Source organism: Echinops telfairi, unplaced genomic scaffold (genome assembly GCF_000313985.2).
Source record: "Echinops telfairi isolate 266 unplaced genomic scaffold, ASM31398v2 ScPeMD7_16;HRSCAF=60, whole genome shotgun sequence".
NCBI lineage: Eukaryota > Metazoa > Chordata > Mammalia > Afrosoricida > Tenrecidae > Echinops > Echinops telfairi.
In genome coordinates this window covers 8,851,241-8,879,151 of record NW_022103913.1, presented here as the reverse complement: position 1 = coordinate 8,879,151, position 27,911 = coordinate 8,851,241, and the positions used below count along the sequence as shown (strand labels likewise).

Below are 27,911 nucleotides of genomic sequence, written 5' to 3'. Positions count from 1 at the left end.
GGTGCAATGGTTAAGAGCTCGGCTGCTAACCCAAAAATCAGTGGGTCAAACCCACCAGACCTCTCTGCGGAGACAGGTGTGGCAGTGTGCTTCCTTCATGACTGCACTCTTGGAAACCCTATGGAGCAGGTCTCTGTCCTATGGGGACACCATGACTCAGCATTGATGGCAGAAGATTTGGAGATTCTCCCCTCCCCCGCCCCCTGCCACCACCTCCTACTTTTAAAAACAGGATTGTATTAGATTGACGCCTTGGTGACCAATTAGTTTTTATTATCCTCACATGTACACAAGTACAAAGTCAAATATTGCTTTTCACCTCCGGTTTACGAAGCCAGAATCTGCTTCGGTGACTTCCCCGGGGCGGCCCCTGTCTCTTCCTCGGAGAACTTGAAGCTGGGGAAGAGCAGCAGCAGCTCTCTGCGGGCAGCGGCTGCATCCTGGCTCCCATGCACAGCGTTGAAGGGCATCACTGTGCCGTACTGAGCGCGGAGACTGGGCCATTGCAGAATGTAAAAGAAAGAATAGTTTCATCCAAAAAGAAGGGGTTGCTCTCTGTCCATGAGATCATGCACCACCCATCGGCGCTCTGCACTCCTGGGGAGCTGTTTTCCTCTGCTGGAAATGCCAAGAACAGCAGTGGTGAGAGTAAGAGCAGTGGGAGCCCACTGCAGTGGACCAGTGAGTGGTGCAGGTGGGATAAACATTGGGCCGCTAACAGCAAGGTCAGTGGTTCAATCCACAGCCGCTCTGAGGGAGAAAGATGGGGCTTCCATGAAGAAACCTAGGGAGTTTACTCTGCCCTATAGGCTTGCTATGAGTCGCATTGACTTGCCAATGGCAGATCGCCACATACTCAATCGTGGCGCAGCTGTGCCAAGGGCCAGGCCCCTGCACCCACGGCCCATCAGGGAGACTGTCAGCCTTGTTGTCTTAAAGATATGTAGCACAGAGCTGACCTTTTGCTGGTATTATGACCAGCAGGGGCTAGCATTGGGCCACGTGCTTATATAGGTGAACACAGCTAATCCTCCCATGATTTCCCTGACATGAGATTGACATGCTAGGTCTTCTTAGGTCCTCAGGGTTTCAGATGTGTATTAACTCAGCCCTCACAACCAGGTCTCAGCTGTTTTGGAATGAGGGCATGGAGGCCAGGCACAAAGTCACATGGCAAGGAGGAGAAATGCAAGGAGCCTGGCAGCTGAGCTCTTCACCAACCCTGGAGGGCAGAGAAGAAAGGGGCTTGCCTAAGTGTGCCCTGAGCAAAGACCTGAACCCTGCATTTTCCTGGCTGAGTCTGTGGCCACACCTGGGCCGCTGTGGCTGGAAAAGAGAGTGGCTGAGAAGTGAACGCAGCAGCTGTCCCAGGAGGAAGAGGGAAGTCAGCTCCTGGGAAGCACTCTTTGTATGAGGGTCACAGAAGGGGGGCTCCCGCTGTCAGCCTTCTGTGTTGTCACCCACAGTTCTGGGGCTGAACAGCAGGTGGGGCGCTCACCTTCCCCAGGTGTAGGTTTGGAAATAAATGAAAGGACCACAGCTGGTGGGGGTCACCTGTCGGGTTGCTCCCTCCTGGCCACATCAGGGTCACAGGGTCCCATGATGCTTCGCCAGGCGGTGACCACGTCCTCGGCCCCTTCCGTCCTGGTGAGGATCAGGAGATGGCTTGGTCCACTGCACATGTGGTGTATCAGCTGCTCGAATGCTTCCTAGACTCAGGAGGGAAGGGGGTGAACCAGGGCAGGGCCAGTGTGCCCATGCACACTTGTCCCCGCACCTCCCTGTCTGGCCGCTCTCCCTGCCGCAAAGGCTCAGCCATGCGGACATGGAGGGGTAGGGGGTGGGGCGGAAACTCAAGGAAGTTTCCATAGAATTCTCCTATCAACCTTTTAAGTTATAGGTTAAGGAGGCTGGGGGGAACACGACTTCTGTTTGCCTCATTTGGATTTGAACATGAAATGACTATTAGGTAAGTGCATTAAAAAGGCACAAGCAAAACAAAACCCAAAGCCCGCTGCAGCTGAGTCAATTGGACTCGCATTGTTGTGTGCTGTGGCTGTTTCTGATCCACAGTGGCCCTGTAGGACAGAGCGAGACTGCCCATAGGCTCCCAAGGCTGTTGCCACCGGTTGGAACAGACTCCCCGTGAGGACAGAATGGCAGTGAGTAGAGTGTTCAGGGTCACCTTTATGGGTGTCGACCTGCTGAGAGGAGGAGGGGTTTAAACTGCTGACCTCTCACTTGGTAGCTGAGCACTTAGCCGCTTAACTGCTCCTGAGAGTTTTAGACTAAATCTTTATGGAAGCAGATGGCCTCATGTGTGTTGAGAAGAGGCTGATGGGTTTGAACCTCCACCCTTGCAGTGAATAGCCCAACACAACCTACTCACTGCACGACCTGGGCTTCTTGAACTCTGACTCCTAATGACCTCTGATAATGACCATGGGATTGCCATGGTTATTTAAGGAGGGAGATCCCCGGATCTTGCTCCTGCAAAGCTACTGCTGGCCTTTCACTTAGCAACCAAGCACTTAACCATGGCTCCTTATTAAAAAGTCTATGGACAATAAAAACTGCAGAAGCCAGCACCTGTGTAAAGAGGAAACCTGTCAGAAAGAAAAGTATTTCCCACAAAAGACGCAATAGAAAGGTGGTAGCACTGCGCCCATCAGAGGCGAAACCTCTGAGACCTGGCAGGACCAGGGAGCCCTGTTGCGCTCTGGTTCCGTGTCACTGCAGAAAGAAATCATTTGTGTGGACGCTGGGGAAGCAAGCAGTTGGAAGAGAGTTGCAACCTCAGTTCTCGGTCTTTGTTCATTTATTCGCAAGGTCTTGCAGTTGTTCCTCCCTTCTCCAAGTTCCAGTCCTCTCGTTTACTTTAGGGAGCAACCCTTCCCATTCCACTTGCTCCTGGTTTGATGTCCATGATATCCTGCCCCGAAAGTAGCTCATGCACACCTCCCCCCAACCCAAGAGCTGTGACTGACCCGAGCCAGGTCAACCAGTCTCTTCCCCCAGTAGATACGGTGTAGCTGTATCAAATGGACCGGGGCTGGGTCTGCATTTTCCCATTTGTGATCCCTACAAACTTCTTGGACCTTTTTCTCCCCAAACCTTGTTGTTACACTCTCCATTCCATGCCCCCAGCCTCTCCCAATTCTGTGAGTTAGAGAGGGTCTTTCTAATAATCCCTTATTTCGTACTTAGAGTCAAAATGCTTTTTCTTATCGCCAAAGAACTTTACCTGGCCCTACCTACAACCAGCATCCTGTGAGCAAATCCATGGCCCGCTTGTCTAGATGCTAGTTCTCCATCATAACCTACTCTCGGTCCAGCTAACACCAATCCTTAGGCACCGTGCTGGAGGAAGAAAGATGTGGGAGCTTGCCAGTGGGGAGTGAACCTGACCTCTCCGGCTCTGTGCTGGTAGAAGAGCCGCATTTCTGCCTCCGTCATGGTTCTCTCTTCATTGGTTAAGATGTCAAACCCGGTTTCTTGAATCTGTGGGAATATTGACACACATAGAGGAGTCCCACAAGGGTACTCGCCCAGCTTCAGTTCATCCTAAGTATCAATAAAAGTTGCGGGGCCCCTTATCAGCAAGGCACCCATCACAACCCCTTATCAGCAAGGCACCCATCACAACCAGAGTTAACAGTATTCCCTTAAACCGCGAGCACTCCTCAGAGGCCTCTTTCTTCCACCACCACAGCCCCTTGCATGAGAACCCACCAACAGAGAAGCCATGGCAATGAAGACAGGCACACAGGTGAGCCCTGCGCTGGGCTGGCTCCCTTACCTTCATGACGATCTCCTCAGAGTTTCCGTGCATCACTGCGTCGGGTTTAATGATGGCCAAGGTACAAGTCTTTCCCGATGAAACTGAGAAAAGCCAAGGGACGGTGCTGTGGATGCTGGGCTCTCGGCGCCCCCTGAGGTTCTATGAAGGTCATCCACAGGGACAACCAAGTGCCAGGCACAGCCCTGGCTCCCTGGCTCCTCCACTGGCCTCTGAGCTGCCGCCCCTGACTCTGATGGGTAGATGGCCAGGCTCCAGACCTTGACTTCCACCTGGCTGTGAGGAGCAGTCTGGCTCAATGAACTTCAGTTGAAACGGGAGCTGCCAGAAGATGGCTCAGGAAGAAATGCCAGAATCAGCTGATGGAGTCGGCCCGGTGAGGAGGGGCCAGAAGCATGCAGCCCAAGCCTGGCCCCTCCTGTCACTCCTGTGGCTGCTCAGCCTCTCCCTCTGTCTGTGGACTGCCCTTCCACTCCTACTTAGCTATGTATTTATTTTTTGCTCCTCTTATCATGGTGGTGTAGTCTTCTCTAGAATTTTTAAAATTAGCCCTCTATCTGATATATCATTGCTAAATATTTTTCCCAATCCGTAGGTTCTCTCTTAACTTTTTGACCGAGTCTTTTGCTGTGTGCAATGCCATAGTTGTAGACGGTCTCGGTCCTCTATTTTGTTGTCTCTAGTGTGGGTATTTTTCACTGTGTTCCATAGTATATTTATGCTTTGTATTATTAGGGCCTTTAAGCTTGTCTTTTTATTTCGTTGATGGTCTTAATGGTTCGAGGTTTGGGGTTTTTTAAAAAAATCATTTTATTGGGGACTCTTACAGCTCTTATAACATCCCATACATCAATTGTATCAAGCGTATTTATACATGTTGCTGTCATCATTTCCAAAACATTTTCCACTTGAGTCATTGGTATAAGCCCCTCTCTCTTTCTCACTCCCTCCCCCACCAGTCCAAGGGTTTACATTTAGGTCTTTAATACACTTTGAATTCATTTTTCTACATGGTTTATGGTATGGATCCTGTTTCATTCTTTTAAAGGTGAAAATCCAATTTTTCCAACAGCATTTATCAAGAAGACTCTCGCCCACTTACTGTATGTTAGTCCTTTATTGGAGACTAGTTTCTATAGATGCTTGATCATATTTCTGGGTTCTCAATTCTGATCCATTGGTCTTCCTGTCTATCATTGCCCCATACCATGTGGATTTGATTACCGTGGCTAGACAGTAGGTTTTAAAATATGGGGGTGAAAAGCCTCCTATTTTGTTTTTGTTTTTAATAGTGTTTTATTTATCTTGGGTTTCTTTCCTTTCCACATAACATTGATGATAAGCTTTTCAATGTCTGGAAGAATTATGCTGGGATCTGGATCAGACTTGCATTGAATTTATAGCGTGCTTTTGGGAAAGTACACCTGACTGTCTGATGCTTCTGAGAGAAGGTGAGGAAGCAATTTGGGATCTTTAGACCAGAGAAGCCCCAAGGAAATACCATTGTGGTGCTGTTAAATGAGTGGTGTTGCTATGTTCCATTCTACTAAGTGCAGTTTTTCTTGTGCCCCCAAACTGCCATTGAATCACACTTGCTAGATTTGACCATGATCAGAAAGCTGTAAAATGTGCTCCCAAGGGCCCCAGAGGGCAAGAGGGAGCTTTGACACTGTGCTCAGGTCAGAAGACCGGATGCAAGACAGCGTGTGGAGATCGATTCACCCTGCTCAGGAGACTGGCTGCACTTCTCTTTGAAAGCCCACAGGGAATTGGAGTCTCCTTTGTCTTCTTACCTTGCTCACTGGTTCTGAACTCACCCACGTCCTCATCTTCACCGTCGTCCTTTACACGGGAAAAACATTCACCTTCCTCAGCAAGCGCCTCATCTCTGATCTAGGACAAATTGGTATGAACAGAAAGTTGTGAGCTAATTAAAATGCTCAGAAAGACCTTCAGAAACGACAGAAGTCAAGAGCCAAACTACGGAGCAGAAAAGGGGTCAGGATGACGAGAGTCTGGGAACTTCACAAAGATCCTTTTGCGGAGTTCGGTGATGGTGAAGGGTGATGAATCAGAAGGAAAGTCAACCCATGCTGGTCTCAAGCTCTAGCGCCTTCCTGATCCTTAACGAACATCAAGTAGAAGCTAAGGGAAAATACCGACGAAATAGATGGAGAACTGGCAAGAAGACGGATACCCCAAAGGTGGCAGAGGAATACTAGAAATGCAAGTGATGTATGAAACAGTGCCTGCCAAGTACAGGGAAGCAGTGAGAGAAGATTCCTCGAGAGGAGGCAGGTGACATTGAAGGACTAACACTTCTTACTTGGTGGGAAAGCAGCTAGTTTTCTTAGGGGAAATCAAAAAAAGGTTTGGCCCTAACCCAGTCTATTAAAAATCGGTTTTGCTATTTGGAGTCAAATATGGAAAGCTAAGTAAGGCTAAGGCTCACCTGGCAGGTACACAGCATGCCAGGAAACCCTTCTCCATGCCTCAGGAAGGTTGGATTTAAAGACAGCCAAGAGCCTGCAGGCTCAGGACTTTGATCTGGGGGGGTGCGGGTGAGGGAACAAGGTCAATTGACAAAACATAGTCCACAGAGACAAGATTCCATATGCTACATTGGTGAGTAGTGATGGAGTCTTAAAAGCTCATGAAGCACAACAATTGATCTCTCCCCTTCTGGAAAAAGAAGTGTGGAGAAAATTGATGGTGCATGGAAACAACTAATCCACTGGAGTAATGAAATCTAAAAACATCAGCCTCCATAATCCCAAAACTAGAAGAACTAGATGGTGCCCAGTTACCACTCTTCACTGCTCTGAAAAGTCAACGCCGTAAACAATATTAGGCTTCATGATTGGTTAGAGATCAGTGGGACCCCGAGACTATGGTCCTGATCCACCGTCAGATTTGGAAGTGAACTCACAGTATATGTGTTACTATCTGAGTGACTCTAAGCACGTGCCTTACAATCATCAAGCATTTGAGATAAAAGGGCAGCATCACACAGGGACCGAGTTCAGAAGGATGCGGAAAGGAGAAATGGGAACAGGAAACACGGGGCAGAAGTGGGATACATGATGTCTCATGGAGAATGCAACCAATGACATGAAACAAAATGTGTTCGAACTATTACATGGAAAACTGGTTTGCTTCATAAACCACTCAGTTCACAACAAAAATTTTTAAGAAGTGGAGGGACTGCATTGTAAGGAAATGGGGAATGTTCTGAGAGGAGAGATTGGGGCTCAGGACGAGGTCAGGTGAGACACCTAATATCCAGCCACGGTGAGGCTTGGAACTCTGGGGTGGATTGGTTCAGCACGGGGCTGATAGCTCCAAAGTGAGCAGTTTGGAAGCACCAGCCACTCCTCAGGAGAAAGCTGAGGCTTCCTGCGCTGTAACGAGTTTTCCAGCCTCGGAAACCCCCAGGCGCAGTTCTACCCTGTCCTCTATGGTCACTATCGGTCAGAGTCAGTTACCCTGACGGCAGTGGGTGAGACTTAAAATAGGCACAATGAGTTCAGCCTGGAGTTCAGGGCAGAAGCCTGGGCCTATACATGCCGTCGTTGGTGTAGAGATGGAATTTAAAGACATGAATCAAGTGGGACCCCAAGTTCAAACACTGCTCGGCTTGTCCCGAGTCCCGAGTGGGTGGTGTCCCAGCAGGCAGAAGTAAGCATTTCCAGAAGAAAGGAGCAAATCCACGAAGGGAGAGGTCGAGATGACTTCTGACTGACAGGGGTTATTTGGTGTAGCAGCTTGGATGGAATTGGTGACCTTGATCATTTGAGTGAGAGGGCAAAAGGGGTGGGGAGTGAGGGGCGGTAGAGACAGATGATAATTTGTGGGGGAAATTTGTAATCTAGGTTATCATGAAAATAAAGTCAAAAATTCTGCGAATTCTGTTTCTCCTGGTAACAACAGGGTCTCATTTCTACGTTAAGATTCCACATAAAACCTTGCGGAATGTGAGGGGAGGGTCCGCCACTGAGACTTCACAGCGAGACTGAGGGGCGCCTGGGTCACCGACTTCCCCACCCACTCCCGTGTCCCTCTCCGAATCCCTGTCAAGAGCTGCAGTCAGACGTGAAAGCCAAAAGGGTAAATTACGGGTCTGGGTGAAGGGGAGACTTTTTTTTTCTTTTTATGAAAAAAGACTTCAAAATGCTTATGCCTGGAGGTGGGCTGTGTGCCCTCCTCGAGCTCGAAGACAGGAGCGAAGGCCATGGGAGGAGTCTTTCCATGGACACCCCAGGACATGTGGGGTCTGCCAGGCAGCACGGGCGGGTACCACGGCCCCTTACCGCTTTGCGCTCTGGGCCTGGGCTCAGCGCGCTCGCCGCCGCCGCCAGCTGGTCGCGGATGGTGCTCTGCAGCTGTGGGACGTTGGCCCCCCGGACCACGGCCACCAGCTCGCCTCCCTAGAAAATGACAAGCCGGTCACAGCGCGCGCAGCCCTCTCACGCCCGAGGAGCGGCAACACATCGTGGGAAAACTCCACTCTCTTAACTCTTCTTTTTCGACAACGTTCTGAAGCCCCACTACCTGAACCTTGCTTTCACTATTAAGGGGTATTATTTTCAGAAACGGGTTTCTCGTTTCTGGCCAGGCTCACTGGGGTCCAAAATAGAAGCGCAGGGCCGCACCATCTAACTCCATCTCGAAGGCAGGCCCAGTGGGCCAGAGGGCGCACCTCCCAATAGGGGAGCCCGGGTCCCCACTGTCCCGCCCTGCTCCATCACCTGCGGTGCTGGTCTTTCTGGGGTCCCCAGCCACGGTCAGTGGAGTTAGCTCTCAGCAATGTTTACGGCCTTCCTTCTCTCTAGTGTCTGTCAGCCCTTGCGTAATTGCTGCTCTCATCAGCACAGCTTTGTCCACCGGGTTAAGCAGCATCTCCGCAAGCGAGGTGCATGTCTTCTCAGGGACCGAATAACTCCGGTGTTGACTACCGGTCCCACCCCTCACTTTGCATCCGCCCAGACTGAGCCGGTGCCAAGCACACAGAGAGCGAGACACCCCAGGGAGCTCTCTCCAGCTGCCTGCAAGTATGGCCAGGCGTGTCCTCTAGAGCCTGCCCAAGGTCGGCTCCCTGGACCTAGGTCCCAGGCTCCACTATCCCTTTCCAGACAGCCCCCAACCCCGCCCCACACACACACAGCTGCCACCTCCAGGGACCCCCCTCTCCCATGGAAGACCACCCTCAGACCTGCATGCCCCTTACTGGACTTTCTCTTCTTCCTCATGACCTTCCTTTCAAAAAACGCCCTTCGGGGCAACTGGCAGCTAGTTAAGGGGGCATGGTGCTAGTGCGTTGTGGGCAACCAAGTGTGGCTTACAATGTTTCATGGAAGACTGACTGTATGCCCGGCAACCAATCTGAGTCAAACAATATGCAGGTCACAGGACAACCACTGCTTTCCAAGAATGTGGGAGAGAGCCGGGCGGGAAAGAGCCATTGATCTGATGGGGGAATGACAGGGCTGGGGACACAGCAAGCCCTGATGCCGCCTCGCCCTCCGGCTGGGAGTCACAGGAGCGGTGTTTACGGTGAGCCTGAGTTTCCTGCTTTAACTAAACTGTATTGTCTGCTCCCTGTACTTTGGGAGAGGAGACGCTCAGCTAGAGTAGGGTCCTCTTTCCTTGTCTACTCCATTCTGCACCCCTGCCCCAGAGTCAGTGGCGGGGCTGGCGCCTGCTGAGTGATCCCACTCTGGCCATTACCACTTGTGCTGCAATCACCACAGAGCCCAAGCTATCAGACCCCTGGGGTAACGCCCCACAGCCACCTGCCACCTCTCTGAGCGCCTTCCCAGCCTTCCTCCTTCCCTCCGTGCCCCCCACCCCCTCCCCTCTCCTGCTTTGTCACATACTGCATGCGCTGGTTTTTCACACGCTCTGCGTTCTCTCTGAGTGAGGTGTCCACCTTTTATTTTGTTACTTCGTTGTTGCTGTTGTCGGGTTGTGTTTTGAATGTGTTCTGCATATGAGATGCAGGATAGGTAAACCTATAGAGATGGTAACTGAATGAATGGGTTCCTTGGAGGGAAATGGGGAGCTAATATCGATGAGTACAAGAATGAAGAAAGTGTTTTATGAACAGATTGTGGTTATATTATACAACTCTTCTTGATGTGCTTGAACTATTGAATTGTGTGATTTTTGAATTATATGTCAGTAAAACTGTTGGCGGGAAAAGCCTTTGTTTTCCTACTGAAAGCTGAAGCTCAACTAATGTTTGTTTTACACAGCTCCTAATTCATAATCTTTTCAGTTTGAAGGGGCAGGAAGCTGAAGAAAACCACTCAGCCTGGTTACCAGGGGACCTGGGTGACCAAATGCCTTCTCTGCCTTCACAATGCAGGGCTCAGGAGGCCTGGCAGGCGCCCAAGTCTAGGAAGGGCAGCTAGGAGGCGATTGGCCCCGAGAGGCATGGAAGCAGAACGTGGACTGCATACCACGGACATTCAAATACGTTTTCAAAACCACCGAGCCATTATGATTTTCCACAATAGTTTCTCTCGGGTCTGACTGTCTAGCAGCAATGTCCACATTTTCTGAGTGGATAAATGTGCATGTATAGGAGTGGTCCTGTTGGCTAACAGTCCCCCTGTGTGGGGCGAGTACGGAAGCCCGAGCTCTAGAGCAGGCCTCCAGTCAAGAGAGCTCCCGGCACCAAGGGCACACGCATTTGAGTGACTTGCAGTCCAGTCTGAGAGGCTGCCCAGCCCAGCCTGCCCCTCGGGAGTGGCATCATCCCGCTCCCTGTCCCCACTCAGCGACACAGACATAGGGGACAACGTGCCTGTGGACAAACTGAAAAACACAGTTAAGAGAAAACGGCAGTACCTGTTTGGCTCAGCGAGGTCTCGTGGGGACTCCCAGGGGGAAATCAATGCCCATGAGATGTGCCTAGCTGCATTTGCCACTGTCCACAAGTCTGCTTCTGCAAACGTACTTACCGCATAAAACAGAAAGGTTGGCTCACACTTCCCGCGGTATTTTTCAAGGACGTCAAGATAATCTGCTTCTGCCTAAAGAAACCAAGAGTCAGCAGCCACCCTGAGGCGCAGTGGGCACAGAGGCAGGATCAGCAAGGAGCCTGCACAGGGAAACTCACTCTTCATGGCCGCCCAGCTCGCTGAAATCCCCACCTGCTGCCTTCGTCTGAAGTGTAACAAATGTCCTGTCAGCCTGTTCCTCAAAACTACTGACAGGGTGCCATGAGGCGGGACCCAAGCCCCGTCACTCTCTACCCAGTGGTCCCTCTGGTACCAGGGGGCTGCCCTGTCTAACATCCTACTGGGTACCAATGGCCAGCGCCTTCCAATCTGAGAAGTCACTGTCCGTGGACCTCACAGAGCCTTTACCAGACCATGTCCCCAGCAGACTAACTACAGAAGCCTCCATGCTGGCTCTCAAGGGTGGAATTTTGAAGTCTTTGAGGAGAAACTTTGTGGGAAACTAACACTGAGGGAAATATGACTAGGACTATATTCCCTAACTTATAACAGAGTGAATCCGGAAAGCTAGTATTCCACGGTAGGAAAGCCACCACTTTGGTAAGTTAGAAATAAAGTCCAAGTACATGATCCTGCTTTAAATATCATTCCCATAGATTCTCCCCTAACCGCTATGCTGCCTTAACATGAGCACATGGTTGATGATATCTCCCTGTAGAAGCCGGCTTCTTTTGTTATCGCCTCCTTCCTTTCCCCCACTCTACCACCCCACCCCACACACACCACCACCACCACCACCCTGCAGCACCCAGCCCCCCTCCTACCTTCCCCCAATACAGGTATCAGATTTCCTCACCTGTGAGCTCAGAGACCTGACTGTAGTTAACACCCACCTTGTGACATATGTAACTACTGAACATACATGTCTTGTGGTTACCTATAAATATCCCAAGATAGTAAAGACTCGCTCTCTTCTCCTACCTCCATGTGGACCACCAAGGAGGGCTGAGGTGAGTATGCTACCATGAAATGTGTCTGACTATTTTATTCTCTCTCCTAGCTTCTATGACTTTCCTATGACCTTTATATATTATCACCATACAATGGCGCCTTCGGACCCTGCGGTTGTTAGAGGCTGGTTTCCTCTGACAAAACGTCATGAGAGATTAGTGTGAGCTACATTCATTTTCCTCGTTCTCCAAGCTGTCTGTGAACCTCAAGCCTATGGAGCGAGCACATGCATTTGCGCAACACATATTCCCCCTGGTACACATCAAAAGGATGCCCGAGCCAGGGGGAGGGCGTGGATGGTGGGTGGCTAGCTCCATAGCTAGAGACATTTTAAAGCATCACAGTACATGCCAACAAACCACCCACCATTGCCGCCGCCTCATGATCTGAAGAGGGTAGCTCATACGTCCTGTTCCTTGCTGCTTATACAACTTTCCATTTCCTTTAGGTGTTGTGTGATGTTTTTTGCTGAGAAAGAATCTTACCAATGCAAAATGCAGGAGGTCGAGGCCAACCTCCATCCTCATCTTCTGGAACAGGCTCACCACAGGCTTGCAGGGGCCACACCACCCTTGATAGACATCCACAACTGTGGGACCAAGAAGCAGGGATATGCAGCAGGATGCCAGCACCCACCATGCTGGCAAAATCTAGCCTGGTACATTTTTCACACCCTCTACCTGCAGAGGTATTGGGTGGAGGCTGCAAAAGACTTTGGTATTGCTAGCTAGTCAGAGGCTGGCCTGAGGCGACCAGGTGATGCTGGAAGGGCATAGGCAGGAATCTTATCACAGAAGCGAGGTGGGGACAGACTTCTACACGTACCCTGCAGCACAAAGCATGGCAAAGAGCAGAATAAAACGGATTTCCTTATCTTAGGGTACGGTATAGCAACGATGAAACATACATCTTTCCTCTAGTTCTTTAATGCTTCCTGCCCCCATGATCATGATCCCAATTCTACCTTACAAATCTGGCTAGACCAGAGGATGTACACTGGTGCAGATAGGAACTGGAAACACAGGGAATCCAGGACAGATGAGCCCCCCAGGACCAGTGGTGAGAGGGGCAACACTGGGAGGGTGGAGGGAAGGTGGGGTAGAAAGGGGGAACCGATTACAATGATCTACATATAATCCCCTCCCTGAGAGATGGACAACAGAAAAGTGGGTGAAGGGAGACGTCGGACAGTGTAAGACCTGACAAAATAATAATTTATAAGTTATCAAGGGTTCATGAGGGAGGGGGTAGGGAGGGAGAGGGAAAATGAGCTGATACCAAGGGCTCAAGTAGAAAGGAAATGTTTTGAGAATGATGATGGCAATGAATGTGCAAATGTGCTTTGCACAATTGATGTGTGTATGGATTGTGATAAGAGTTGTATGAGCCCCCGGTAAGATGATTTTTTTAAAAAACCATATTTCCTTATCAATGGAAGCGCTCTGAGATACTGGCGATGGTGAGACGGCTGGGGAAGGCAGGGTTACGACAACCCCTTGCTGACTGAATAGACTGTTGAGTTTTGGGTCTGAGACAAGAGCATAGCATGGAGCATGGGGTGCTATGGTACTGGGGAGCCAGAATTCACACACCTGAAAAGAGGAGGTTCACTATAGGGGACTAGTCAATAGCGGAAGACCCACTATAAAGCCAGCGTGTGGTGGAAGTCTGCCATTAGCAGAGTATAATGCTTCACGTTCTGCCAGGACATCTGCTTGCAAAGGTACTGGGTGGAGGCTGAGAAAGACATTGGGACTGTTAGCTAGTCAGCTTTACATTTGCCAGGACTTTTAGATTAGCTAGGTGTCCTAGTGGTTACGAGTTGGGCTGCTAACTGCCAAGTCAGGAGTTTGAAACCGCCAGCCTCTCCAAGGTTTTCTACTCCTGTAAACAGTCTCAGAAACTCACAAGGGCAGCTCTACCCTGCCCTCTAGGGTTGCAGTGAGTCCGCAGGGACTAGCTGGCAGCGAGTTTAAGGGCCCTTGGGACTTCTTTACAAAGTATTCCCCTTCAATGAACTGCTCTTTCTGGTCTAACTTTTCTCTGACTTTTGTCCCTTGCCTGAAATCTTTCTTGCGAGTGGGACAAGAACAAGGAGTGGAGAGGCTGGAAACTCTGAGCTTCCTCCCGGTCACAGGATCAAGTCAGGAAGAAGTCCCTGGAGACTAGAGGGCCCTGCACACAAGACCACTGACCGAGAAGGGAAGGTTTGAACCCTAGAGAACAAAATGGGGGACCAATCAGCTCAAGAGCTCCATGCAGGATTTGCATGAATAGTCACTTCACCCAAGCTTCCCAGGCCTTCTTCTGCCCCAGCGGTTCTCAACCTCTGGGGGTCTAATGACCCTTACACAGGGTTTGCCTGATTCATAACAGTAGCACAATTACAGTTATGAAGTTGAAACAAAAATAATGTTATGGTTGGGGTGTCACCACAACATAAGGAACTGTATGAAAGGGTCGTGGCATTAGGAAGGTTGAGAACCACTGCTCTACCCAGTCTCTGAGTGGTGGAGCCACAGGTACACTTCACAGGGTTAGGAGAGGGTGGGGCAGTGAGCATTAGGAGAGACTGGAAAGGAAATATAGTAAGAGCTTAAACTTGAAAGTCAGGGAACAAACCAGCAAAGACACCTGTAAGAACGGCAGAGACAAAGTGTCACGTGTGTGGGTGTGTTTGTCCATCTGAACAGGCTTGCATGGCAGATGAGAAGGTGCCAGCAGAAACGAGACTTCCCTGGTGGTGGTTGGCTTTGGCAGCAAGTTTCTGCTGGCTGTCGAGTCAGGGCAGGGCACACGCTCCTTTCCCCGGAGACCAAGGGGCGCACCCCTCCTGCCTTCAGTCAGCAAATGTCCTTGAACTGCCAAGAGCAGGGCTTGGCTTAGAGCTTGGATCACAGGGAGCTTAGCAGGGTGGCACACAGCAGAGTCTCAGCAAATGATGGGTGGTGGTTTCACTATTGCTGCTAAAGGAACTAGAAGAAATGGTTTGGTTCACGCCGAAGCCGCGTTCTGGTTGCATTTGAACGGTGGTGCTGGAGAAGAATATTGAAAGTACCGTGGCCTGCTGAAAGGACAAGCTAATCTGTCCTGGAAGACGTACAGCCAGAGTGCTCCTTAGAGGCAAGGATGGAGAGACTTTGACAAACATTGGACATGTCGTCGGGAGAGCCCAGTCCCTGGAGAAGGACATCGTGCTGGGTAAAGTGCTGGGCAGCGAAGGAGTGGAAGGCCCTCAAGGAGATGCACTGACACCACGGATGCAACAAGTGGGCTCAGGAATAGGAATGATTGTGAAGATGGCTCAGGACGGCGGTGTCTCGGGGACACTGTGGGTCAGGACCCACTCACTGGCACCTAACAGCAGCAGCAGCAACAGTGGCACAGACAAGACACGTGGAAATCATGTCGCACAGGACACCATCCCTCGTGTAGTAGAGTGTGCCCACACACCCACACAACTGATCGGCGTTTACTTAGTACCATGTGGCCCCTCTTTGGGGCAAGGATATCAAGGACACACAGTGAAAAGGCTGCTGTCCCTGTCTGGTGGGGAAGCCTTGGCGGTGCTTACCAGGCGGGCCTCCCCAGGCCAGGGAAGGATGGGCATGATGGAGGCCCACTGCCAATGCCCTTGGGCTTTCAGGGGATAGGACCACACAGAGCAGCGGTTCTCAACCTGTGGCTCGTGACCCCTTTGGGGTTCAAACGACCCTTTCACAGGGGTCACCTGATTCATAACAGTAGCAAAATGACAGTTATGAAGTAGCAATGACAATGATTTTATGGTTGGGGGTCACCACCACATGAGGAACCGTGTGAAAGGGTCGCGGCACTAGGAAGGGTGAGAACCACTGACACAGAGGCTCAGGAAAGCTTTCAAGAGACTGCTTCTGAGCTGCAGCAGCTCAGAAGTTTGAAAGTCCAGGTGGAGGAAGAACTAGGTAAACCTGTAGCATGTACGGGAAACAGGCTGAAGCTTACAGCGTACCTCGGGCAACAGTGGTGACGGGGCTAGAAAGACGACACAAGCAGACTAGAGGGGTGTCGATAGAGGAGGGATTGCGCAGAAGCAGAGAAACAGACCCCGAGAGGTCTACCAAGACCAAACTCACTGCTATGGAGTCAGTACTGACTCAGTCACCCTATAGGACAGGGCAGAACTGCCCCTAGACTGTGCGTCTTTCCGGGAGTAGACAGGCCCGTCTTCCGCAGAGTGGCTGGCGATTTTGAACTGCTGACCTTTCAGTTAGCAGCCCAGCTTGTACTCTACTGTGCCGCCAGGGCGCCTAGAGAGTCTACAGTAAATTGAAATGCGAAGGAACTGGGAGAGGCGGGGTGTGAGGGGCAGCCTCTAGGGAGCCCTCAGCCTCAGTCATTCCCTCCTCCTGGTCGAATCCCGCCTCTGTGAAATCTCCGCGTTGCCTTCTACTATAGCAGCAAGGATGGGGTGTGCCTTTGCGATGGAGTTACTACACGGCTCTGCCCTCTCTCTCTTTCCCGCTTCCTTGTGTCCCGGGGAAGCCAGGAGCAGTGTTGTGAGTGTCTGACAGAGACACTGATGGTGAGAAATGGTCCTTTTTTACAGCCACTGAGCACTTGACGTTTGCCAACCACCACATGCCTGAGCTTGGCAGCAGACTGGCCCCTTGCTCAGCCTCGGCCAAGGCCATTCAACAGTCACCCGATGCACAGACACTGGGCTGGCAAGCGTCTGTTGTCTAAAGTCACTGCGTTTGGGGGGAATTGTTAGGCAGCCCTGGATGACTGATGTAAGGCCAACGAATACGTGAGGAGGCTCATGGACAAGGCTCAGGGCTGTGGCAGGCCAGGCTCCAGTCTCTCTCGATGCCTGGCTTTCTGTCCAACTCTTGAGCCCCAAGAGTTCCTGGTATTCCTTCCAATACATTCCTCTTTCATGCCTAAGGTAATGAACAGAGGTTTCGGTTATTAATACCAAACAATCTCTGAGTCTGACAGCCAGCTCCCAGACAAGGGAACCTGGTCACCTGGGTTAATTTACTGACAGAAGTTCCACACACAGGCACACACTCACGTCAAAAGAAATCACCTGGTTCTTTATGTCCATAAAGGTACAGGTAAATAGTGCTCATTGTAGTTCTCTTCCTGGCTCAGGATGCCTTTTAACAACATGAAAGCGCATGGATTGGAAAGTGACTAAATTACCAGTCAGTCCTTTGGAGCTGAGCATCTCCTCCCAGAGCTCCTGGGTGCTGATGTTGACCTAAAGCCAGAGAGGATCAGAAGTGTCGTCAGTGAGGGCACTGCGGGGAGATCACTGAATGTGTGTGCGCCAGACCTCTCGCTCCTGCTGAAGGAGGCCCTGGTCCAGCCCAAGCCACCCTTCCCCTCAGTCTTTGCTCTGCCCTCTCTTCCTGCACCCACCCCTCCCAGGATCCGCCATTGTCTCTCATAGTAGGTAAACGTTGACAATTTGTCTTCTCACTCACCACTAACTTTTTTTTTCCACCACTAACTTTTGACACTTATCTGTGTTTATGTTCCCAGAAATACTAATGTTTCCATCTTGATATTTTTACACATGTGGTTGAGATATAATATATGTACAGTGAAATACACAGAGCCAAAGTCTTACAATCAAATAAGTTTTGACCAAAACACAACCTTTAGCACCATATCAGACATTTCGACCCCCAGAATGGTCCCCTGCGTCTCTTCCTAATCAATCCACCAGCCCTCACCCAAGGAAACACTGATTTTCTTTTCACAGTAGTTATGCTGACTCTAAAACATCCAGTCGTGGGAAACACAGCAACCACTATTTTCTGCTGGCTTCTTCAGCCCAGAATATTTTTGAGATTCATCTGTGCAGTTGTGTGTATCGGTACTTTGCTCATTTTTTTCTATTTTCTTTCTCTTGAGAAATATATACTAGTTCATTTTACTTGTGGATTGGATAATATCCTTGGTGATAATGCTGACTCAAAGGCTTCTGACCCAAGGATTGGCCCTGCTGCCCCTGGTGGTCACTCTGAGACTGATTTTTTTTTTTCAAACCATTTTACTAGGAGCTGGTGCAGACACCATACCATTCCATAGCTCAATCACATCAAGCAGTATTGTACAATTGCTGCCACAATCAATTTAAAGCATTTTCTTCCTTCTTGAATTCCTTGATATCTGGTCCTCCCACCTCCCACCACCCCACTATACCCCCAGGGACCCTTACTCTACTTGTTGTCTCTACAGCTTCATCAATCCTGGGTTTCATACACCAAAAGAAAAAGAAAACCCCCCAGAAAAACACATCACAAAGATTCAAAAAGGCTGCCCAGAATGACAGAAACATCAAAGGTAAACCCTAATGTGAGGAAAAACACAGAAAATATTGAAACCTGGAGCTAGTCCAAAAGGGTATCAGAGGGGAGACCAAGGGACAAAGTTTCAGCCATCAAATCAGGTTCATCATTTTGATCTACGATACTCATCTCTCCAATACTCCCTGTTTGGTAACCAGTTTATTCCCATCCCTCAATGTGGGTTTGGGGAAATCACTGGCGGCTTATTTCCTGTGTAAATCTTGCAAATGTATTTTGGGCTTCCACTGTCATCCATAGCCTCCTGCCATCCAGAGTCGATTGGTTTTTGTAGCCACGATTATTTCTTCGTCCTCTGATAGGAGGGAGCCCTGGTGGTGTAGTTGGTTACTCCAACTGGGCTCTTAATCACAAGGTCAGTAGTTTGAAACCACCAGCTGCTCCTCTGGAGAAAGATGAGGCTTTCTATTCCCATAAAGTGTGACAGTCTCGGAAACCCACAGGGGCAGTTCCACCCTCCCCACCCTGCCCTACAGGGTCTCTCTGACTCAACGGCAGGGAGTTTGGTTTGGGTCTGACGTCCAGATTACAGTTTTGTCTGTTGGACCTTCCACCTCTGCTGTAGTTCCGTGTTTGAATAACCATCTCCGCTTGGAAACACAGAGCCCTGCGGGGAGGGGGGTTATGCATAGCTGATTCCACCATCTCCACCACCTCTCTGTGGCATATTGCTCCTCCTATGGCCGCCGCCTCTGTGAAACTGGTTATTGCCATTCCTTTTGATTGCTCTCCTTTGAGTCAGTGTTTTGTCTCTTTTCTGGTGGGAGAGCCTTTTTGCTCTCTTCCTTTTATTGTTCCAAAAGATCTGGGACTTTCTCTTTTTGAAGTTCAAGTAGTTTGTTCATTTTTATTGCTGCAGAGTCTCCATTGCACGACTGTATCACAATCGGCTTAACTATTCTCCTTTTGACCAATCTTTGAGTTCTTTACAAATTAAGACAACTACGAATATAGACTTATGAACAGTCTTGTTCAGTGTTTCTGTTCATGCCTTCATTTCTCTTTGGGAAGTAAATACCTAGGAGTGAAATCGCTGGGACAGATGGGAAGTGCATGTCTAGTTTAATAAGAAATAGTCAGTGCTTTCCCTAAAGTGGTAGTAGGATCATTACAACTTTTGTCTGCAAAGTATAAGCATTCCAGTTCCTCCACATGCTCACAACTATTTGGTGATGGCAGTCTTTTTATTGTTAGCCACCTGGATTGCTGCGTAGCGGTGTCTCCTGTGGCTTCCATCTTGTTTACCCGTGACTAGCGTGGTGGAGCACTTTCAAAGTGCTCTTCAGCCATTCATTCACATGTCTTCTGTGTGTAGTGCTCACTTGTTTCTTGTCCATTTTCTTCACAAGATCATTTCTCTTATTATTAGGCTTTCATACTTTTTAATATGCTCTGGGTACAAGTTCTTTATCAGATATATTGCAAACATTTTCTCTAAATCTTTGGTTTGCCTATTAATTTCCTTAATAACAATGTCTCTGATAAACATAAATTTTAAATGTTGATAAAGTCTCTTTTATGAAATGTTATTAAATAATAGCTTTTTAAAATTTTAATTTAAATTTTATTGTGGTAAAATACAGGTAAGAAACGTTTCCATTTTAATCATGATTAAGTATACAATTCAGTGACATTTTAAAATTACATTCACACACAAAAAATTCAAGATTAACTTTGAAATAAGACACGAACTGTCATGAACATTTATTCATCATATTTATTGTCATTAGGCTGCCATTTAAAAAATTATGTAAGACTAATGTTTCTCAACATGCAAGAGTTAATACTGACAGCTTAAGTAACTATCAATACTGCTGCTTGGAAGCAGTACAACTGTTTTAGAGTTTTGAAACTACAGGATTTTATTACAGAAACCTTACTTAGTGTGTGTTAAGATCAGAAGGTTCTGAACAGCTGGTTAGGACGGTAGCCAAGATGTAAGAAGGATGGCCGCGCCTCCTTTTCAAGGGCAGCCAACTCTTGAACAGTCAGTGCCAAAATGTCCACATGCCCTTTATAGTTTCCACCACCAGCAGCCCTTTTTGGACCATAGGTAACTTTAACTTTCCCATCTAAATAATAGCTTTTAAGGTTTGTCCTTCTGTATCTCTTCTAAGGTTCTTATCAGACCTCAAAATCACAAAGATGTTCTGTTTCCTTTTAGAGGTCGTAGAATCTAATTTTTACATGTAAGTCTCTGGTCCATCTCAAATTCATTTTTATATGTGCTGATTGGGGATAGGGATTATTCCCACCCCCGCAGATACACAATTCTTTCTGCAAAATTTGTTGAAAAGATTCTCTTTCCCCATTGAATTGCTTTGGTAAATTTGTGAAAAACTAGTTGAATACATAAATATAGGTTTATTTCAGATTCAATTCTATTTCATTGACCTATTGGTCCTTATGCTGAGATGATACTGTTTTGATTACTGTAGCTTTATAAAAAATTTTGGCATTAGATGGTGTGAAACCTCCTTTCAAAGTGATGAGTTCAGGTGCTTCCCATTTCCACGTGCATTTATCACCTTGTCAGTTTCTACAAATACTAGCAGGGATTTTCATAAGGGATTGCATTGAATCTGTGGGTTAATTTGGGGGGAAACAATCCTGAAATCTTAATTTGGTGATGTCAGTCAATAAGCACGAGGTTCTTCTATATTTATGTAGGTCTTCCTCAGCAATGTTTTGCAATTTCAGCGTATCAGTTTTTCACGTCTTTTGTTAAATGTATCCCAATATTCATATCAGAAATAGTTATGAGTTGAAATTATTGCCATTCTTCTACTTTTTTCCCTCTCCTATCTAGAAATGTTCTGGAGTACATGAGGGGGAAAAATGAATGGTTTCTCCAATAACAATATACATTTTTATATAATTTTTGGAAATAGAAAAATTACATAAAACTTGCAAGTATAACATACAGAATATTTTGTTCATTGAACGATGTGAAGGAAAATTGCCAACCTGATAACTTATCTCCCTTTAATACATTCTCCTGCATAATCCCAATAAAGAAACCAACATTGATACAACCAAAAAACCAAAAACTCACTACCTTTGAGTTGATTCTGACTCATGGTGACCCGAAAGCACAGGATAGAACATCCCCTGTGGGTTTCCGAGACTATAACTCTACATGGGAGTAGAAAGCCTCATCTTTCTCCCTCAGAGTGGCTGGTGGTTTCAAACTGCTGACCTGGGGTTAGCAGCCCAACTCATAACCACTATGACACCAGGGCTCCTTATTGATACAATAATACCATCTAATTCTTAAATCCCACTCAAGTTTTACCAGTTACGTCCTGAAGAATAAAAGGATCTATGAAGAATCGGGTGCTAAATCCATTGGTCAAGTCAAAGCCTGCTTCAGTTTGGGATAATGCTGCAGTCTGCCTTTGGCTTTCATGAACTTGACACTTCGTAGGCAACACAGCAGCAATTTCTAGACTGTCTTTCACTTTGCATGTCATTTTGGGTTCCTCCTGAGTAGATCGCACTTGATCATCATGAAGAGGGAGCCCCTTGCTGCCTCCGATCAGGTAGGTGACACCCCATGACAATGTGCTCCATTACTGATGGCCACTGATGGAGGTGGTGCATGTCAGTTTTCTCCAGTATAAAATTCCTCTCCTCTCTGTAGTGAATATGCATCATGTGCAAGTTGCCCCAGTGATGGACTGGACTACTCATCGGGCTGATAACCTCAAGGTTGACAGTTCAAACCCACCAGCCACTCCTCAGGAGAAAGATGAGCCTGTCTGCTCCCATAAAGAGTTACCGTCTCGGAAACCCACAGGGCAGCTCTACTCTGTCCTGTAGGGTCACTCGGAATCAGAATACTTTGAAACTGTATATATTGAAAGACCATAGCAATTGCCATTTGCTCTGAATTCTTTATGCGAAAGTCTCCACCCCTTGAAATTTATAAGATGCATTTCTGCAATAAGTATGGGGAACATGTGACATTGGAAAATCATCTATGAAAGGTCCTTCTGTTTAAAGATGTCATTCTTCCCTGATTTTGCAAATACAAGAGAGTGTCAAAAAGTCTGTGGGTAAATGAAAAGATAATGGAATTTTTACACTAGCTTTTTGACGCTCTGGTGTGTGTGTGTGTGTGTGTGTGTGTGTGTGTGTGTGTGTGTGTGTTTGCGTTGTGTATCACAGAAAACTTTTGGACTGACGTCATCCTGAATGTCCAGCTAGAGTCCTGAGGAAGGTGGTGAAAGGTTTCAGGGACTCCCACCCCCGTCACTTTCAGGCTCTAGGTCACTGGCAACTCTCGGTGCCTACCTGCCTTCACCTGAGCCACAGCAGCTCAGGGGGCTGGGCCTCTGGACAATGGCTATGATGCTGAACAGGTTCAGGACAGCTTTCAGACTAGGACGGCCTGGGGAGAAAGGTCTGCTTTCCGAACAGCCAGTGCGAACACCCTGGCTCACGGCGGTTCTCGGTTCAGATATAACGGCTACGGCACAGGCTTTTGCACCTGCTGTGACGGGTTTTCCTGAGTCAGAGGCTGACTCCCCAGGAGCTAACACCACCACTTGGGGTATCAAACCGTACTCAGAAGGAGGAATATGCATGGAAAAGTAATCACATTGCTAACAAGTCTTCCTACCTCCTAAGAGCTTTCAGGTGCGTTGGGGAGCTAGGGCATAGACCGGCCGTTCTCAACCTGTGGGCCTCGACCCCTTTGGGGAACCCTTTCACAGGGATCACCCAATTCATAACAGTAGTAAAATGACAGCGATGAAGTAGCAATAAAAACAATGTTATGGTTGGGGGGCACCACCACATGAGGAACTGTATGAAAGGGTCGCGGCCTGAGGAAGGGTGGGAACCACTGGTACAGACAGATGAAAGACAAATGATCACCCGGGCAACCGGGTCAGCGAGGGCACAGGCAGCCCGGAGCCCAGCCAAGCTGTGTCTGAAGGTGACCGGAGTGCTCTCCTGTTTACACAAAGGACACGGGGGCGTGGAGAGTGTGAGGAAATAGCTCATATAGCTACTAAGTGGTGGGACCAGGAACTAATCTAGGAGATAGACTAGATGCCCACGGAATGTTTCCTAACTCTAGAACAGTGGTTCTCAACCTTCCTAATACCGTGACCCTTTAATACAGGTCCTCACGTTGTGGTGACCACCCCCAACCTTAAAATTATTTCATTGCTACTTCATAACTGTCATTTTGCTACTTTTATGAATCGGGTGACCCCTGTGAAAGGGTCGTTCAACCCACAGATTGAGAACCACTGCTCTAGAGAGTCTGAGAATAGGAAGGTTGAAGGCACTTAGGAAAACTCACCCAACATCTTCATTCTAGGGATGGGGAAGCAGCAGCCCAGGGAGCTGATGGGATTTATCCAAAGTCACAAAGTTGGCTAAGAGATGAGCCTCAACCGACGTCAGCTCTGACTTCCAGTCCACAGCTCTCTCACCACCCTCAGCATTGGTAGCTTGAGGCTGATGCTGCTTCCCCCTCACCTCCCTCTAATCCTTTCTTTGTTTTGTTTGAGATGAACTTGTTTGTCACTGAAGAGGCCATTTCAATTTTACTTTTCTGTTTTACTCTGTAAGTTGTTCATGAGCACATTGCTTTCTGCTCTGATTTCTTGTTGTTGTTGCTACCATGTGTTTTCAGTAACAGGAGGCACAATGCAATTGAGTGGCATTTTGGGAGGTAATATAGATTTGGGTATGATTTTGCGGGGCACTGTACGTCCCAAGTGGACTGATGGTGGCGGTTGGTGGGGTGAGGCCAGCTTTAGATACACAGTCCCATAGGCCCCTGCCAGGGAGCAGCATGTCATACACTGGTGGTAGCAGCTTCCCAAGAAGCCAGAGGCTGAACATGTCAGTGGGTTCTATACATCCCACAGGTCAGGAGGGCTTAAGTTCACCATGCTTTAAGAATTCCCTGACATCACTAGAGATCTGAGGCAGGAAAAGGACGGGCCTTTCTACTCCCGACAGTTTCTGAAACCCACAGGGATAGTTCTACTCCGGCCCGGAAGGTCGTTAGGCCGTGGAACAGACTCGACGGCAGAGAGTGGAAGGAAGACTACGAGACTCAAACTTGAGAGCATCGTCACGTAGGATCCAGAATATCCCGCCCCACTCCGCTCCTCTAAGCCCCCCAAGTGCGGAGGCTTACCTGCAGGGCGATTTCCTTCTTCTTGCTTCCCATGGCTCCGCCGCCGAGAAGACAAAGCCCCTGTACTGCAGGTTCCAGGTGAGCCTGAGAGCAGCCCGACAGCGAGCTCCTTCGATCTGCAACAAAGAGCCTCCCTCACAGAGCCCCCCCGCCCCTCATGTAAGTATACCAATCAGTGGCAGTAAATTAAACACACGGCTGCAAAACCAACACAGCACGGCCCAACGAGAGGCTGCAGCCCGAGCGGTTTCGGGCGCGTTTGCTGCCCGAGCCAGGCCGGGGCAGAGCGGGGGTGGGGGGTTGGGGGGTGCGGGGTCAGAGCCCGCGTCCCCTCAGGAGCTCGGGTACAAGAAACGTCCACCAAGAACCCGCTCTGCCTTCTGCTTCTGTGCCTCCGGGCTCGCTCGCGACGAAGTCTAGGGTGGCCTAGCCACGGTTGTCATGACAACGCCCTCTTAAGCCCCGCCCACATCCCGTCTAAATTCCACTCTGAGCCCCGCAGGAGGCTGCTAACCACTATGTTAGGAGTTCAAAGCCACCAGGCGTTCTGCGGGAGCAAGATGAGGCTTTCTACTCCCTTAAAGAGCAGCCGTCTTGGAGACCTGCAGGGGCAGCAGTACCACCCAGTTCTGCACGGTTGCTGAGGGCGCCTGGCCTCGCAGGTCGTGTGGCTTTGTTTGAACCCCAGAAGAAAAGCACGGGGGAGCCCTGCCCCGCCGTCGGGCCTGGATTAGGGCAGGTGGGAGCCTTTGCTGTCCGCAGGCCGAGACCCTGGGCGCCGACACCTGCCTGCCTCCTTGCAGCCTTCATCCCTCCCGCGACCCTTCTGCCCCCCAGGCCTGGTTGGGAATTTTCACCCACATACTTCATGCCAGGTAGGGCTGGCTTCTGATTTTGAAGGAGCCAAGGGAGTCCTTTTAAAGAACAAAATTACAAACTCAAAAGGACCGTATGTCAGAAAGTCAAGGTTGATCTAGATTAAGAACCCAAGTCAACCACGAATGACCCTGTTTCAATCTTGGCGAACACTCGCTCGACTCCCAATCAAGCCGCTGGGCTTTACAGCCTCATCACCTGATAACGAGGTCATGCACTTGCTGTTTGTCTTCCTCCACCCCAGCTGCAGCCGCAGCAACGACTTCCACCACTGTCCCACACAGCCAGGATCATTCTGGGCCCCTTGTCTGAGGTCAAGTGATACTTGCTAAATGATTTAAACTTTGGCTTAACCGGAAGGTTAGCACGATTATCCTCGGTAGGAAATCGTGTTAGTAAAAACAAGGGGGTAATGATTTGGGGGGGAAAGGACTCCGAAGAATTAAACAGGACGTAACATGAAATTGCTAGCTTCAGGTGGCTTTCATCTCACGTGGCACAAACCCTGTAGGTTGTGCTGCCTAGTTCTGCACGCGGCCTTGCTCCCCACCCTGAGGGAACCACTGCCCCCTAGTGTCGGGATGCCTCACCAACTGGTGAATGGCTGAAGTGAGAGTTGGATTAAAATGTGACTAACCCAAGAGAAATTAGGACATGTGTCCACAAGAATGTGACAGCAGCTTTATTCCTTAGACCTTCCATATGGATTTACTTGGACACCCCTCCCACCCCAAAAATGTGTGCTCGAATCCCCCCTCCTGCCCTGTGGCTGTAATCTTGTTTGGAATATGGTTTTCTTTGCTATGCTAATTCTATTAGACACAAGGAGAAACGCAAAACCCAAACCGAGCCCACTGTCACCGAGCAGACTGCAACTTTCAGTGATCCTTCAGGACAGGGGAGACTGTGCTCCAGGGCTTCTGAGTCTGTAGCTATGCATGAGAGTAAACAGCCTCATCCTTCTCCCTGGGAGTGCCTGGTGGGTTTGAACTACCAAGCTTGCTGCTCACTGTTTAACCCACGGGTCTACCAGGGCTCTTTCTACACAAATGGCAATGGTTGTTGTTGTTGTGTTAGGTCGATTCTGACTCCTAGCGCCCTATGTGCAGCAGAAAAAAACACTGCCCGGACCCGCACCATCCTCACATTGTTCTGATGTTTGCAGCCTGTGGTTGCAGGTGCTGTGCCCATCTGCGTTGTCAAGCGTCTCTACTTTACCCAGCACAATGTCCTTCCCCAGGGATTGGCTTCTCCTGACAACATGTCCTAAGTCGAGGGGCTTTTCAATCTAACCATTTCGGAGTTATACAAAGAACATTTTAGACCCAGGCAAGCACATCGGAGTGGTGGGAGACATATGCAGCGTGAGACTCTTCTTCAAGCCAAGGAGACGGCGACTGTGCAGGGCCTCCCACACAGAAGGAATCTCTACAGCTCAGACTGCGCCTGGGCTTGTGAATCTCCAGAAGAGTGAGAAAATGTGTTTCTGTTCTTCAAACCACCTACTTGTAGTATTTCTGTTGTTGTTGGTGGTGGTGCAGTAGCACTAAGTACCTAAAACAGAGGTCTTATGAAAAGCATCCCTGCCCTGGGTTTAGGTAAAGGCCCCTTTCCTGTGCCTCCATGTTAAATTCCCAACAAGAACTCTTTTATGGATGGAACTGTGATTCTGAAAAAGGCAACGTAGACCATGTGGAGAGCTGGGCTCTGGTGCTCAGAGGACCTGGAACCTCCGCTCTAGAACTCAGAGCTCTGAGACCTGAGAAGGTGGCCCAGTCTAGCTCAGCCTCAGACTCGTGGCCTAGACAATGGAAATAGACCACTCTCATCGAGTGATGCTGAGCCGTCAAGACATGTAAAGCACCTACCCCACAGCTTGGAATACAGAGGGAAACGTAGGCGCAATCATGTTTATTGCTATTTGGTGTCTCCTCAGCAAAGTGAGCACTTAACAGGCATGCTATGACGATACATTAAATGTATAATTGGTTCATTGAACAATTTTATAAATTAATGAATGGATTTCAATCTTCTTCATTGTTGGTATCTTACCCATAAGAAGCACCCCTATTTCTTGCATAAGTCCAGAGTCAGTGTGAAATGAATGTAGTGTGAGATAGGAGGACTAAGAATGTCCCAGTTATTAATAGTAAGAGTGATTTTAAAGGGCGTGGCTTAGCTTTGTAGTTGTAGTGAAATGAACTCCTTATTGTGTCCTTTTTGATTTGGATCTTTGGAAAAGTAGTTTGAGAGATTTTTATTTCCCCCCAAGAAGTTAATTTTGCCCTAGTTTTCTACCCTAGCTGGTTTGTTACTTTTGTCTAGGCTGCTTAACATTTCCGGGGTAAGCCGTAACTAATTCCTAATTCGATGGTTTGGAACATTTGGTCTGGCTTTCAATTGGCTTATTTTGTACTTTTCAGGACTTGGTGGTTTGTTGTGCAAATCAAGTGCTTTGCAGTCCAAAGAGGGGATTGGTCAGTTTGTGCTCCTGCTGGGAGGGCTCTGCCTTGAACTGACAAGCCATTTGCTTTATAAGCGGCTGCCTCCAGCAGCAGAAGAAGGGACAAGCGTTCCACTCCAGGGGAGCCTTCCAGACATCTGTGTACTTGCGGATGCGGATCCCAAGCTCTACCTGTGACTTCCTTAACTGTGAGTGTAACTCGGGAGTTCTCTGAGAATTTGCAGGGAAGTGCTGAACTGAAACAGGGGCAGGAGTGCTGAGGCAATTTGGAGAA

The 27,911-nt window shown here is 48.8% G+C and overlaps 1 protein-coding gene across 4 annotated transcripts; it reads right to left on the bottom strand.

Annotated features, from left to right (window-relative positions):
- Nucleotides 1–250: 250 nt before the first annotated feature.
- On the bottom strand, nt 251–24,557 carry NME9 (NME/NM23 family member 9). Of its 4 annotated transcripts, none has more exons than XM_045287489.1 (10): nt 24,298–24,557; nt 16,963–17,020; nt 12,261–12,364; nt 10,765–10,836; nt 8,110–8,226; nt 5,593–5,692; nt 3,800–3,882; nt 3,409–3,501; nt 1,555–1,709; nt 251–495 (listed from the first exon to the last, which is right to left on the bottom strand). In XM_045287489.1, the coding sequence occupies exons 1-10, from the start codon at nt 24,328–24,330 to the stop codon at nt 327–329; spliced, it is 984 nt and encodes a 327-aa protein (XP_045143424.1). In that variant the 5' UTR covers nt 24,331–24,557; the 3' UTR covers nt 251–326. The 4 variants fall into 4 exon arrangements, with proteins under 4 accessions (XP_045143424.1, XP_045143427.1, XP_045143425.1 ...); XM_045287491.1 differs by lacking the exon at nt 251–495 and adding an exon at nt 502–618; XM_045287492.1 differs by lacking the exon at nt 16,963–17,020.
- Nucleotides 24,558–27,911: the final 3,354 nt, after the last annotated feature.